The sequence below is a fragment of the Lonchura striata genome, chromosome 6 (assembly GCF_046129695.1).
Source record: "Lonchura striata isolate bLonStr1 chromosome 6, bLonStr1.mat, whole genome shotgun sequence".
Classification (NCBI taxonomy): domain Eukaryota; kingdom Metazoa; phylum Chordata; class Aves; order Passeriformes; family Estrildidae; genus Lonchura; species Lonchura striata.
The window spans coordinates 66987815-67001932 of NC_134608.1; the positions used below are offsets into that span (position 1 = coordinate 66987815).

Here is a 14118-nt window from a genome sequence, read left to right on the forward strand (position 1 = left end):
CGAGGACGAGGATGAGGAGGACGATGAGGAGGAGGACGAGGAGGAGGACGAGGAGGAGGACAAGGAGGACAAGGAGGAGGAGGACGAGGAGGAAGAGGAGAATGAGGATGAGGAGGAGGAGGAGGAGGAGAACAATGACAAAGAGGATGAGGAGGGGGAGGAGAAAAAGGAGGAGCAGGAGGAGGAAGAGGAGGAGGAAGAAGATGAGAAGGACTAGGGCAAGCACAAGGAAGATGAGGAGGAGTAGGAGGACAAGGAAGAGGAGGAGGCAGAGAAGCATGAAGAGGAGGAATAGGAGGAGGAAGAGAGAGGACAAGGACAAGGAGGATGATGAGGATGAGGGGGAGGAGGACAACGAGAAGGAGGAGGAGGAGATGAAGGATGAGGACGAGGACGAAGAGGAGAAGGATGAGGATGAGGAAAAGGATGAAGATGCAGAGGACAAGTAGGAGGAAGAGGAGGAGGAGGAGAAGGATGATGAACAGGAGGAGGAGGAGGACAAGGTGGAGAATAAACAGGAGGAGAAGGATGAGGAGGACCTGGAGGAGAAGGACAAGAAGGATGAGGATGAGCAGGATGGGGAGGACGAGGAGGAGGAAGAGGAGGAGGATGAGGAGGAGGAGAATGAGGAGAATGAGGATGAGGAGGACAATGAGAAGGATGAGGAGGATAAAGAGGAGGAAGATGAGGAGGAGGACAAGGATGGGGAAAAGGATGAGGATGAGGAGAAATAGGAGGATAAAGAGGATGAGAATGAGGATGTGGAGGAGGACAAGGAGGAGGAGGACGAGGTGGACGAGGAGGAGGACGAGGACGAGGACGAGGACGACGACGACGAAGAGGAGGTGGAAGATGCGGAGGAGGAAGAGGAGGAGGAATAAAGAGAATGAGGACAAGGAGGATGATGATGATGAGGAGGAGGAGAACGAGGAGGAAGAGGAGAATGAGGGGAGGAGGAGGAGGAGGAGGACAATGACAAGGAGGATGAGGATGGGGAGGAAAAAGAGGGGAAGCAGGAGGAGGAAGAGGAGGAGGAGGAAGACAGCAAGGACTAGGGTAAGCACAAGGAAGATGAGGGTAAGGAGGAGGACAAGGAAGAGGAGGAGGCAGAGAAGCATGAAGAGGAGGAATAGGAGGAGGAAGAGAGAGGACAAGGACAAGGAGGATGATGAGGATGAGGAGGAGGAGGACAACGAGGAGGAGGAGGAGGAGAAGAAGGATGAGGATGAGGAGGAGAAGGATGAGAATGAGGAAACGGATGAAGACACAGAGGACAAGGAGGACGTTCTCGTCCTTGTCCTCCTCCTTATCCTCCTCCTCCTCTTCGTCCTCCTCGTCCTCCTCCTCTTCCTCCTCCTCCTCCTCGTCCTCCTCATCCTCCTCGTCCTCCTCGTCCTCCTCCTACTCCTCCTCCTACTCCTCCTCCTCCTCATTGTCCTCCTCCACATCCTCATTCTCATCCTCTTTATTCTATTCCTCCTCCTCGTCCTCGCCTTCCTCGTCCTCCTCGTCTTCCCCATCCTCCTCCTCCTTGTCCTACTTATCCTCTTCATCCTCCTTGTCCTCCTCATCCTCATCCTTTTCCTCATCCTTGTCCTCATCCTCCTCCTCCTCCTCCTTATCTTCTGCATCATTATCCTCCTCATCCTCCTCATTGTCCTCCTTATTCTCATTCTCCTCCTTCTCCTCCTCCTCATCTTCCTCCTCTTCCTCCTCCTCGTCCTCCCCATCCTGCTCATCCTCATCCTTCTCGTCCTTCTCATCCTGGTCCTCCTCATCCTTGTCCTCCTCCTCTTTATTCTCCACTTTGTCCTCCTCCTCCTCCTCCTGTTCATCTTCATTCTCCTCCTCCTCCTCCTCCTCCTCCTTGTCCTCTTCATCTTCATCCTTTTCCTCATCCTCATCCTTCTCCTCCTCGTCCTCATCCTCATCATCCTCCTTGTCCTTGTCCTCTCTCTTCCTCCTCCTATTCCTCCTCTTCATGCTTCTCTGCCTCCTCCTCTTCCTTGTCCTCCTCCTCCTCATCTTCCTTGTGCCTGCCCTAGTCCTTGTCATCTTCCTCCTCCTCCTCTTCCTCCTTCTGCTCCTCCTCTTTCTCCTCCCCATCCTCAACCTCTTTGTCATTGTCCTCCTCCTCCTCCTCATCCTCATTCTCCTCTTCCTCCTCGTTCTCCTCCTCCTCATCATCATCCTCCTTGTCCTCGTTCTCTCTCTTCCTCCTCCTATTCCTCCTCATCTTCCACCTCCTCTTCGTCATCGTCCTCCTCGTCGTCCTCCTTGTCCTCCTCCTCGTCCTTCTCCTCGTCCTCCTCCTCGTCCTCCTCCTCATCGTCCTCCTCCTCCTCTTCCCCCTCCTCCTCCTCTTCCTCCTCCTCCTCGTCCTCCTCGTTCTCCTTCCCCTTGTCCTCCTCGTCCTCCTCATCCTCCTTGTCCTTCTCGTCCTCGTCCTCCTCGTCTTCATCCTCCTCCTCCTCCTCGTCTTCCTCCTCCTCGTCTTTGTCCTCCTCGTCGTCCTCGTCCTCCTCCTCCTCCTCTTCCTCCTCCTCGTCCTCCTCCTTGTCCTCCTCCTCCTCCTTGTCTTCCTCATCCTCGTCATTGTCCTCCTCCACATCCTCATTCTCATCCTCTTTATCCTCCTATTCCTCCTCCTCCTCCTCATCTTCCTCGTCCTCCTCCTCCTTGTCCTCCTCCACATCCTCATTCTCATCCTCTTTATCCTCCTATTTCTCCTCCTCCTCCTCGTCTTCCTCGTCCTCCTCCTCCTTGTCCTCCTTGTCCTCCTCGTCCTCCTCATCCTCGTCCTTTTCCTCATCCTTGTCCTCCTCCTCATCCTCCTCCTCCTTATCCTCCACATCCTTATCCTCATCATCCTCATTGTCCTCCTCATCCTCATTCTCCTCCTTCTCCTCCTCCTAATCTTCCTCCTCTTCCTCCTCCTTATCCTCCCCACCCTGCTCATCCTCATCTTCCTCGTCCTTCTCCTCCTGGTCCTCCTCATCCTTGTACTCCTTTTGTTTATTCTCCACCTTGTCCTCCTCCTCCTCCTGTTCATCTTCCTTCTCCTCCTCCTCCTCCTCCTACTTGTCCTCTGCATCTTCATCCTTTTCCTCATCCTCATCCTTCTCCTCCTCGTCCTCGTCCTCATCCTTCTTCTCCTCCTCCTTCTCCTCGCTGTCCTCCTCCTCATCATCCTCATCATCCTCCTTGTCCTTGTCCTCTCTCTTCCTCCTTCTATTCCTCCTCTTCATGCTTCTCTGCTTCCTCCTCTTCCTTGTCCTCCTCCTCCTCCTCCTCATCTTCCTTGTGCTTGCCCTAGTCCTTGTCATCTTCCTCCTCCTCCTCTTCCTCCTCCTGCTCCTCCTCTTTCTCCTCCCCATCCTCATCCTCTTTGTCATTGTCCTCCTCCTCCTCATCATCCTCATTCTCCTCTTCATCCTCGTTCTCCTCCTCCTCCTCATCATCCTCCTTGTCCTCGTTCTCTCTCTTCCTTCTCCTATTACTCCTCCTCATCTTCTACCTCCTCTTCGTCGTCATTGTCGTCGTCGTCGTCCTCCTCCTCCTCCTCGTCCTCCTCCTCGTTCTCCTCCTCGTCCTCCTGCTCGTCCTCCTCCTCGTCGTCCTCCTCGTCCTCCTCCTCCTCCTCGTCCTCATCCTCCTCCTCCTCCTCCTCCTCCTGTTCATCCTCGTCCTCCTCGTCCTCCTCGTCCTCGTCCTCGTCCTCCTCCTCCTCCTCCTCTTCCTCCTCCTCATCCTTCCCATCCTGCTCATTCTCATCCTCCTCGTCCTTCTCCTCCTGGTCCTCCTCATCCTTGTCCTCATCCTCTTTATTCTCCTCCTTTTTCTCGTCCTCCTCCTGTTAATCTTCCTTCTCCTCCTCCTCCTCCTCCTCCTTCTCTTCCTCCTTGTCCTCTTCATCTTCATCCTTTTTCTCATCGTCATCCTTCTCCTCCTCGTCCTCATCCTTCTTCTCCTCCCCCTCCTCCTCGTTGTCCTCCTCCTCCTCATCCTCATCATCCTCCTTGTCCTTGTCCTCTCTCTTCCTCCTCCTATTTCTCCTCTTCATGCTTCTCTGCCTCCTCCTCTTCCTTGTCCTCCTCCTCCACCTCCTCATCTTCCTTGTGCTTGCCCTAGTCCTTGTTGTCGTCCTCCTCCTCCTCTTCCTCCTCCTGCTCCTCCTCATTCTCCTCCCCCTCCTCATCCTCCTTGTCATTGTCCTCCTCCTCCTCCTCCTCCTCCTCATCCTCATTCTCCTCTTCCTCCTCGTTGTCCTCCTCCTCATCATCATCCTCCTTGTCCTCGTTCTCTCTCTTCCTCCTCCTGTTCCTCCTCCTCATCTTCCACCTCCTCTTTGTCCTCGTTGTCGTCGTCGTCGTCATCGTTGTCGTTGTCCTCGTCCTCCTCCTCGTCCTCCTCCTCGTCCTCCTCCTTCTCCTCCTCATCCTCCTCGTCCTCCTCCTCGTTCTACTCGTCCTCCTCATCTTCCTCCTCGTCCTCCTCCTCGTCCTCCTCGTCCTCCTCATCGTCCTCCTCCTCCTCCTCCTCCTCGTCTTCCTCGTCCTCCTCCTCCTTGTCCTCCTCCACATCCTCATTCTCATCCTCTTTATCCTCCTATTCCTCTTCTTCCTCCTCGTCTTCCTCATCCTCCTCCTCCTTGTCCTCTTCGTCCTCCTCGTCCTCCCTGTCCTCCTCTTCCTCGTCCTTTTCCTCATCCTTGTCCTACTCCTCATCCTCCTCCTCCTTATCCTCCGCATCCTTATCCTCCTCATCCTCCTCATTGTCGTCCTCATCCTCATTCTCCTCCTCCTCCTCCTCCTCCTCATCTTCCTTGTGCTTGCCCTAGTCCTTGTCATCTTCCTCCTCCTCCTCTTCCTCCTCCTGCTCCCCCTCTTTCTCCTCCCCCTCCTCATCCTCCTTGTCATTGTTCTCCTCCTCCTCCTCTTCCTCATTCTCATTCTCCTCTTCCTCCTCGTTCTCCTCCTCCTCATCATCATACTCCTTGTCCTCGTTCTCTCTCTTCCTCCTCCTATTCCTCCTCCTCATCTTCCACCTTTTCTTCGTCGTCGTCCTCCTCGTCCTCCTCCTCGTCCTCCTCCTCGTCCTTCTCCTCGTTGTCCTTGTCGTCCTCTTCGTCCTCCTCCTCGTACTCCTACTCGTCTTCCTCGTCCTCGTCCTCGTCCTCGTCCTCGTCCTCGTCCTCGTCCTCGTCGTCGTCCTCCTCCTCCTCCTCCTCCTCGACCTCCTCCTCCTCGTCCTCCTTGTCCTCGTTCTCTCTCTTCCTCCTCCTATTCCTCCTCCTCATCTTCCACCTTTTCTTCGTCGTCCTCCTCCTCGTCCTCCTCGTCGTCCTCCTCGTCGTCCTCGTCATCCTCCTCGTCCTCCTCCTCGTCCTCCTCCTCGTCCTCTTCCTCCTCGTCCTCGTCCTCGTCGTCTTCCTCGTCCTCGTCGTCCTCCTTCTCCTCCTCCTCCTCCTCCTCCTCGACCTCCTCGTCCTCCTTGTCCTCTGCATCTTCATCCTTTTCCTTATCTTCATCCTTCTCCTCCTAATCCTCGTCCTCATCCTTCTTCTCCTCCTCCTCCTCCTCGTTGTCCTCCTCCTCCTCATCCTCATCATCCTCCTTGTCCTTGTCTGAAGAGAGGTTGGCAGAGGAATGGTTGTACAACAGGGGACATGATGCTGTAAAATTAATCCAAGTAGGGTGGGCTACGTGACTGCTGCAAGGTTCGCATGACCCTGAAGAGCAGATGGTGTGCAGAAAGCAGGATATTGAAACTGCTTGGTATGTAGAAGTAGATAGAGAAGAACAAAGAAGTGCTAAGCCCTTCTAACTGCAAGGCCAGCTGGACAGGCAAGTATCAAACACAAAGATACTTTTAAAATAACAGTACAAGTCACATAGCAACCAATCATGAGCTTGGCTTTTGCAATATGTATGAGCTAATTAATGAACATATATAAACTGTGTAATCTGTCACAATAAACTGAGACTTGATGATCATGATAGCATGAGTCTTGTCTCCCACGGCACCCTCCAACACAAGTGCCCCGGCAGTGGGAACCACAACTCATCAGGTTTGTGTCCTTTGGGCTCAGGGACTGGTGACACTCGGAGGCACAGAAAGGTTTCTTGCCAACAAACACAAGTTGAACATTTGAACAGTTTAATAACCATCACAGCTCTTCCCTCATCTCTCTGGGATGTCCCTGCAGCATCTGACATGTCCCCCACACCCAAGGCATTTCTGTACAGGAACAGCTTCGGATAAAGACATAAGAAAAGGTAGTTCTTTGATATATATAAGCACAATAAGGATGTTGACTGATATGGTATTTATATTAACCTCTGAAAGACTGGGCAACTTCTGGAAGCTCAAAGCATGAAGCCAGTCAGTTGAGAGGCACTTTAATGACCAGAAACCATCTGGTGAAGGAAATCTGGGAGCAGCAGGAAGGACATAAATCCAGTTGGACTAGTGATGACCTTAGACATGGCCATTTAAACAGGAGAGCTGGAAACGCCTGAAGGAAGAGGGAGAGGAAATAATAAACTGAATATTGGTGACACAAGTAGAAGGCAATGTCAGTATTTCTCCTCCTGCCAACACTACACTTCTAGGAAATTCCTGTTCCAGGTGGGAAAACTTTGCCATTTCTTAAAAGTACTGAAGTAACCCAGATAATAAAAATTTGATTCCATAACATGAAATGTATGAGTATTAACACCTGGGCCCCTTTCCAGGCAGACATCAGCTGTGTGCCCATGAACAGGCAGTGCCACTTGTGCCCTGAGGTGCCAAGCTGGGACTGGATCTCTCAGAGAGGAGCTGAGGGAGAGCAGAGCACCTTGCAAGCTGCAGGTCCCTGCCAGCCACGCAGGGCTCCTGTGCCATCAACATCTGCTCTGCTCCAGTCTGGAACAGGGCCCAGCACGGTGCCGGGACCATCAGAGAGCTGAGGTGTGTGCTGGAATTCCATGCCCTCCCCATGGCACAGCAGCCCTGCATTTCCCTGCTCCAGCCTTGGTCTCCAGCACAGCCATGGAGGCTCTTTGGGCTCCTGAGTGTTCCTGCAGCCCCAAGGGCAGCTGAGCTCTGCCTTGGGCACAGGCAGCCCTGGCCAGCGCAGGCCATGCTCAGCAATTCCTTGTCTGTGCCCAGCCTTGCTGCCAGCCCCGGCAGCGGCTGCGTGGCCCCTCGGTGGCCCTGTGCTGGCCCAGCCATGGTGCCACAGCCCCTGTGCAGCCCAGCCCAGGACAGGAGCATTGCGGCTGGGAACGGCCCCTGTGCCGTGGGGCCCTGGGCAGCCTTGGGGCTCTGTGCCCCATGGCCTCCCTGCTGGGCAGCCTCTGCCAGCTCCTGCCGAGCCCGTGGCACCTGTGGGGCTGCACAGACAGCCCTGCCCGGGCTCTGCCGGCCTCGGGGCCAGCAGAGAGGCGGCCAGGGCTGGCCATGGCCGGGAACAGGCCCTGAGCCCCGCAGGAGGATGGAGCTGGGCCACAGCCAAACTCAGCCCAGGGCAGAGCTGGGCTCAGCAGCCAGGGCTGCCCAGGGCTGGCACAGACAGAGGCTGGCGCTGACAAATGTCCTGGGCCCCTCCCTGCTCTGTCCATGCCCCAAGGGCACAGAGCAGCCTCCTCTCTCGGGCTCTTGCCTGTTTTCAATGCCTGCCCAGGCGCTGGCCCTGCCCCACAAGGCCTGGGCTGAGTCCTGCCCCTGCCCGCTCAGCCAGGCTGAGATGGACACTGATGGTTTCTGTGCCAGGCTCTCCCAGCCCAGCCCAGCTCCCTGCCAGCTCTGCCAGCTGCCCTGAGCTCTGGGCAGCACCAAGGGCCTCTCCCCAGCACAGCCCAGCCGGCTCTGGCCCCACAGCTCTGCTCAGCCCAGGCTGCTCTGGGCACTGCCCCACGGCCTCAGCCCCTGCCAAGGGCACAGCAGCAGCTGCAGCTCAGCCAGGACTCAGCCCCACCATGGGGGAAGGGGCTTGGCCAAGGCCAAAGGAGCTCCCTGGCTGCCCTGCTCCCCTCTGCCTGAGGTGCTGAGAGCTCTGCAGCCCCTCCTGCCATCCCATCTGCCCAGGCCAGCACAAGAGCCCCGGCCTTGGGGCCCTCCAGAGCTGCTCCTGCTCCAGGCCCAGGGCCCATCCCAGAGCTGGGGCAGCCACAGAGCTGTGCCCATTTCTGCTCATTGCTGCTGTGATGGGGATGCATCCTCAGTCACTTGGGGGTTGCTGATGATTTTTACTGCTCCAGATGCCTCTTCTTTCTTGAGCTCTTCACTTCAGGAATTCATTTACAAAAGCTCATAAACATTTGTTCAAGATGCCTGAACAGGTACTGGTGAGGCTCAGAGGCACAGAAAGTTTCTCTTCATGGCCAACAGACCATGGATGAACAGGACACAATTTAATAACAATCACGCTCTTCCCTGAGCTATGTGCAACATCCCAGAAGTGTCTAATGAGTCCAGCATCCACAAGTGATTTCCATACTAAAATTAATTTTAGACAAACATGGTTCTGTGATAGATATAAACACAATTAAGTTCTTGTATCAGGATGCTCATCCTGGAGTGGGGGCAATACAACTCAAACAATTCCAGGTACTGATTTTTTAATGGGAAACAGCCCTTAAAAACAAAGGAGTCCAGGAAGGATGGACATAGTTCAAGACTATCTTAAGGGGGAAGGAGCAGCCCATCCCAGTGTGGCAAAAGATGAGCTGGTGAGGAAAATGACTGTCCTGGCTGCCCATGGAGCTTTTGTGGGAACTTAGGGGAAAGAAGAGGGTGCATCAACTTTGGGCAGAAGGTCAGGCAACTTAGCAAGCGTTTAAGGATGTTGTTAGGTAATGTAGGAAAAAAAAAAGGAAAGAGGTGAAATCTCAATTAGAGATTAACCTGGCCACTTCTGTGAAAAATAATAAAAAAGTTGTCTATGAATAAGTTAATAGCAAAACGTGGTATAAGGGGAATTCTACTCTTTATTGGATGAAGTGGAGATTAGAGTAACTAAAGAAAAGGAAAAGGCCAAACTACTTAATAACTTGTATGTCTCAATTTTCATTTTATGGAGAGGTTGTCCTCAGGACAAGCTTTCTCCTGAGCTAGTAGATGGGCACAGGGAGCAGAACAGCTCCCTGTAATCCAGGAGAAAGCAGCTGCTGACCTACTGAGCCACTCAGATGCTCACAGGTGTATGGGATGGGATCCATCCTAGGGGGATGAGGGAGCTGGTGGATGAGCTCCCCAAGCTGCTTTCCATCATTTACCATCAGTCCTGGCTCACCAGGGAGGTCCCAGAGCACTGGAGGTGCCAGTGGGAGCCCATCCCCAAGAAGGGCTGGAAGGAGGATCTGGGGAGCTCCAGGCCTGCCAGCCTGACCTCGGTGCCCGGCAAGGTTATGGAACAGATCACCTTGAGAGCCACCACAGGGCACCCACAGGATGGCCGAGGGGTCAGAGCCAGCCAGCGTGGATTTAAGAGGGGCAAGTCCTGCCTGAGCAACCTGATCTTCTTTTATAACCAGGTAACGCACCTGTGGGTGTGGGAAAGGCTGTGGATGTGTCCATCTGGACTTCAGCAGAGCCTTGGACACTGTCTGTGACAGCATTCCCTGGAAAAGCTGCAGCCCACGGCTTGGGCAGGTTCCCTCCTGGCTGGGAGATGGAAGAGCTGGCTGGAGGCTGGGCCCAGAGAGGGGTGGGGATGGTGCTGCACCCAGCTGGTGTCCAGTCCCTGGCACTGTCCCCAGGGATCTGTGTTGGGCCCAGTCCTGTCTAACATCTTCACCGATGATCTGGGGGAGGGGATCGAGCTCACCATCCCCAAATTTGCAGGTGACACCAAGCTGGGTGTGAGTGTGGATCTGCTGGAGGGCAGGACAAGAAGACACAGCCTTCAGCTGCACCAGGGGAGGATTAGGCTGGACAAGAGGAAGAAGTTCTTCACAGAAAGGGTGAGAGGGCATTGGAATGGGCAGGCCAGGGGGGAGGTGGCAGAGTCACTGTCCCTCTCCAGTGGCACTCAGTGGCATGGTCTGAGTGACAAGGCGGTATTAGGACATTGCCTGGACTTGATGATCCCAAAGGTCTTTTCCAGCCTATTTGATTCTGTCATTCTGTGATGATTGGGACACTCTGGGGCCATTGTGACCCTGCAGGGCCTCGTGGAACTAAGAGGACCATGGTGACACTGTGCAGCCCCATAGAACCAGGGCTCCATTGTGGTGCTCTGGGGCCAAATGGAACCAGGGAGTCCCCGTGACACTGGGTCCTGGTGGAACCACAGAGGCCATGGTGACACTGCGGGGCCTCGTGTGACCGAGGGGTTTCACCACTGTGACACTGCCAAACCAAGGAGAGCATTGGGAGAGTCCAGGGCCCAGGGGAACCAAGGGGCCCTTCTGACACTGCGGGGCCTCATGGAACCAAGGGGCCACTGTGACACTCTGGGGCCTCAGGGAATCTGGAAGGCCCTTGTGACACTGTGTGGCCTCGTGGAAACAAGGAGTCCATTGTGACACTGAGGGGACTTGTGGAACCACAGAGAGCATTGTGACAGTGTGGGACCTCATGTGACCATGGGGCCTTTGTGACACCATGGGGCCCCATGGAACCAAGGGGCCACTGTGGAACTGTGGCACCAACAAGAACATTGTGACACTGTGAAGCCCCATGGAACCAAGGAGTCCATTGTCACATTTTGGGGCCCATGGAACCAAGGAGACCAGTGTGACAGTGCAGGGCCTGGTGTAACCAAAGGGACATTTTGACGCTGAGGGGCCCCTTGGAACCAAGGACATCTTTGCAGATGACACCAAGCTGGATAGGAGTGTGGATCTGCTGGAGGGTAGGAGGGCTCTGCAGAGAGTCCAGGGTAGTCTGGATCCAGGGCCCAAATCCAACAAGGTGAGGTTTAACAAGTCCCAGTGCTGGGTCCTGCACTTTGGCCACAACAACCCCTGCAGCGCTACAGGCTGGGGACAGAGGGGCTGGACAGCAGCCAGGCAGAAAGGGACCTGCAGGGACTGATGGACAGCAGGCTGGACATGAGCCAGCAGTGTGCCCAGGTGGCCAAGAAGGCCAATGGCTCCTGGCCTGGATCAGGAATGGTGTGGCCAGCAGGAGCAGAGCTGCTGTGCCAGCACTGATCTGCCCCAGCTCTGCACACAGACATTGCTGCTGCAGCTCCAGAGAATGCAGCAAAAGGGCATCTCTGCAGAAAACTGTGCTGGGAGATAATTTAGTTCCTTAAATCCACCAAGAGTTCAACCCCTCATTGACACAGTTTGTGGGCACAGGGAAGGTGGAAGTAACAAAATGAGAAATGGCACAAACAATGATACTTTTTTGTGGGCAATCTCAAAAACCTAAAACAAAGTAAAAAAGCACCTCTATAATGAAACCAACAATTAGTATCAAAGATTACTTTTATTACAAGTGATTTGCAGAAATTGGCCAGCTATTTAATGTTTCTGAAACCATCCAGTCATCAGTCTCCTCACTACAGCCTTGAGCTCCTGGTTACTCAGGCTGTAGATGAGGGGGTTCAGGGCTGGAGGCACCACTGAGTACAGAACTGACAGGGACAGATCCAGGGATGGGGAGGACTTTAAGGGGGGCTGCAGGTAGGCAAATACACCAGTGCTGACAAACAGAGAGACCACGGCCAGGTGAGGGAGGCAGGTAGAAAAGGCTTTGTGCCGTCCCTGCTCAGAGGGGATCCTCAGCACAGCCCTGAAGATTTGCACATAGGAGAAAATAATGAACACAGAACAACACAATGATAAACTACCAGTAACCACAAGAAGCCCAAGTTCCCTGAGATAAAACTTGGAGCAGGAGAGCTTGAGGATCTGTGGGATTTCACAGAAGAACTGGCCCAGGACATTGCCATGGCACAGGGGTAGGGAAAATGTATTGGCTGTGTGCATGAGAGCATTGAGAAAGGCACTGGCCCAGGCAGCTGCTGCCATGTGGGCACAAGCTCTGCTGCCCAGGAGGGTCCCATAGTGCAGGGGTTTGCAGATGGACACGTAGCGGTCATAGCACATGATGGTCAGGAGGGAAAGCTCTGTTCCAAGGAAGAACAGAAGGAAAAAGAGCTGAGCAGCACATCCTGTGTAGGAGATGTTCCTGGTGTCCCAGAGGGAATTGTGCATGGCTTTGGGGACAGTGGTGCAGATGGAGCCCAGGTCGCTGAGGGCCAGGTTGAGCAGGAAGAAGAACATGGGCGTGTGCAGGTGGTGGCCGCAGGCTACGGCGCTGATGATGAGGCCGTTGCCCAGGAGGGCAGCCAGGGAGATGCCCAGGAAGAGGCAGAAGTGCAGGAGCTGCAGCTGCCGCGTGTCTGCCAGTGCCAGCAGGAGGAAGTGGCTGATGGAGCTGCTGTTGGACATCTGTGGTGTCTTGGCATGAGGACCTGTAAGAAAAGTAATCATGGAGTAGTTAGGTGTGGAAAGGTCTTTAAATATCCCAGCACAGCCTGGGGGCATTTTTTTCCCCACTGCCTGCCCAGGGCTCTGTGTCCTGGAGCTGTCCCTGTGCCCAGGGATGGGCCTGGCCAGAGCTGCCAGAGCCCAGTCCAGCCCTGGGGGCTCAGCTCTGCCCTGCAAACACCTCCCAGAACTGGCACTGCCCAGGGCCAGCTCTTTCTCTCCAGTCTCTGATGACAACATCAGAGAAATCCTGAGGAGGCTGGAAAAGTGGCACTGATGCTGCCTCTAAGGGACCCTGTCCTGATTTCTGTCACTACCTGGTTTATTCAGATCTCAGGAAAAGCTTGTTTATTTTTCTTAACATGAAGTGAGAGATTAATATGTATGGGAAATTTCCATTCCAGGCAACACAGAGCAGTACATTAAAAAAAACAGGATTTTCCCTTTTATGCAGCCCATGCCTTGCTGTGCTCCCTGTATAATCTGCTGGGAAATATTCTGCAGTTAATTGTTGTGCTGGGAGCAGTCCTGAACAATGCAGCATCTTCACCACACAAGGAGAACACTTCCAATCATTATGAGCTGTATCCTTCCCCCCAGATCTTTTCCCTCAGCACTGGGAGCAGCTTCCTCAGCCAGCTGAGAGCTGTCCCTGACAGGCAGCAGAGTCCCTGGCCCAGCACAGCGTCCTGGGCTGCAGGACCCTGCTCTGCAGGACAGCCCTGGGCACCCCTGGCTGCTCTGCACAGGAGATGAGCAGAGAATGCACTCACAGGGTCTGTGAGCATTGGCATGTTCCAGCTTTAGGAGATCTCTCCAGGAGCTGCAGCTGCATTGTCCTGCAGCCAGAGGTTCCTGTGCCAAGGGCTGGCAGTGATTCTGCCCCAGGCACTTCTCAGCCCCTTCCCAGCCCTGACTGATTGAAGCTCTCTGTGCCTCTGTGCTGTGCCCGCGCTGGCTGCAGGCAGTGCCCCAGCCCTGCTGGGCTGGGAGAAGAGCTGCTCAGCAAGAGCAATGTGCTTTTGAAGCTCTGCTTGGTTACCAGCATCACCCTCTGTGCCAGGACCCTGACCCAGCTCAGCAGCACAGACACAGCACAAGGACTTTAATGAACCTCTGGGGCTTTGTGCTTAGCCCTGAACATCAGGCCCTGGGAGGGAGCTGCAGAAACCTCTGCAGAACTCCAAGTCATAATCCAACTCCAAAGTTTTTTGGACTTTTAATGGGTCCCACTGAGGGACACGACTGAGAAAGTGTCCCCAGGCCCCAGGCCGAGCAGAGAACTGGAGGCACTGATGCCAGGTGGGGACAAAGAGAAGCCAAGTCTTGGTGCCCTGGGGCACAGCAGGGTCTGTGCCACCAAGGGCTGTGAGGAGACACCTTGTCCTGAGGCCCTGGGGCCTCCTGGCACAGCCCCAGCCAGGCTGGGCACTGTCAGCCCCTGCTCCTGCCCTCAGCACCCCCCCCTAGCCCACATCCCAGTGGCCTCAAGGATCTGCTGGAAGGAGTCCCTGGGGAGCCCTGGTCAGGAATGGCCCTGGGGGCTCCTTCATGCTGCCAGGGACTGCAGGTTTTTCAAAGGACTCTGGCTTTTGCTTTTGCCTTGGAATCTCTTAGAGCTTTGTGCAATCCTGGCCTCCAATTAACTGCTTTAATTAGTCCCTGCAGAGTCTTTGTCAGTCACAGC

At 54.6% G+C, this 14118-nt stretch overlaps 2 protein-coding genes across 2 annotated transcripts in view; one reads left to right on the forward strand and one right to left on the reverse strand.

The window, feature by feature from the left end:
* The window catches only part of LOC144246355 (uncharacterized), a 511900-nt gene that overhangs the window by 456311 nt on the left and 41471 nt on the right, over positions 1-14118 (forward strand). The gene's annotated exons all lie outside the window — the stretch shown is intronic.
* LOC144246361 (olfactory receptor 14J1-like) lies at positions 11460-12392 on the reverse strand. The gene has a single exon (XM_077783746.1). It carries the CDS (start codon positions 12390-12392, stop codon positions 11460-11462), a length of 933 nt encoding a protein of 310 aa, XP_077639872.1.

Coding starts and splice junctions, on each gene's coding strand:
- LOC144246361 (XM_077783746.1), bottom strand. CDS start 12,392: ATGTCCAACAGCAGCTCCATCAGCCACTTCCTCCTGCTGGCACTGGCA.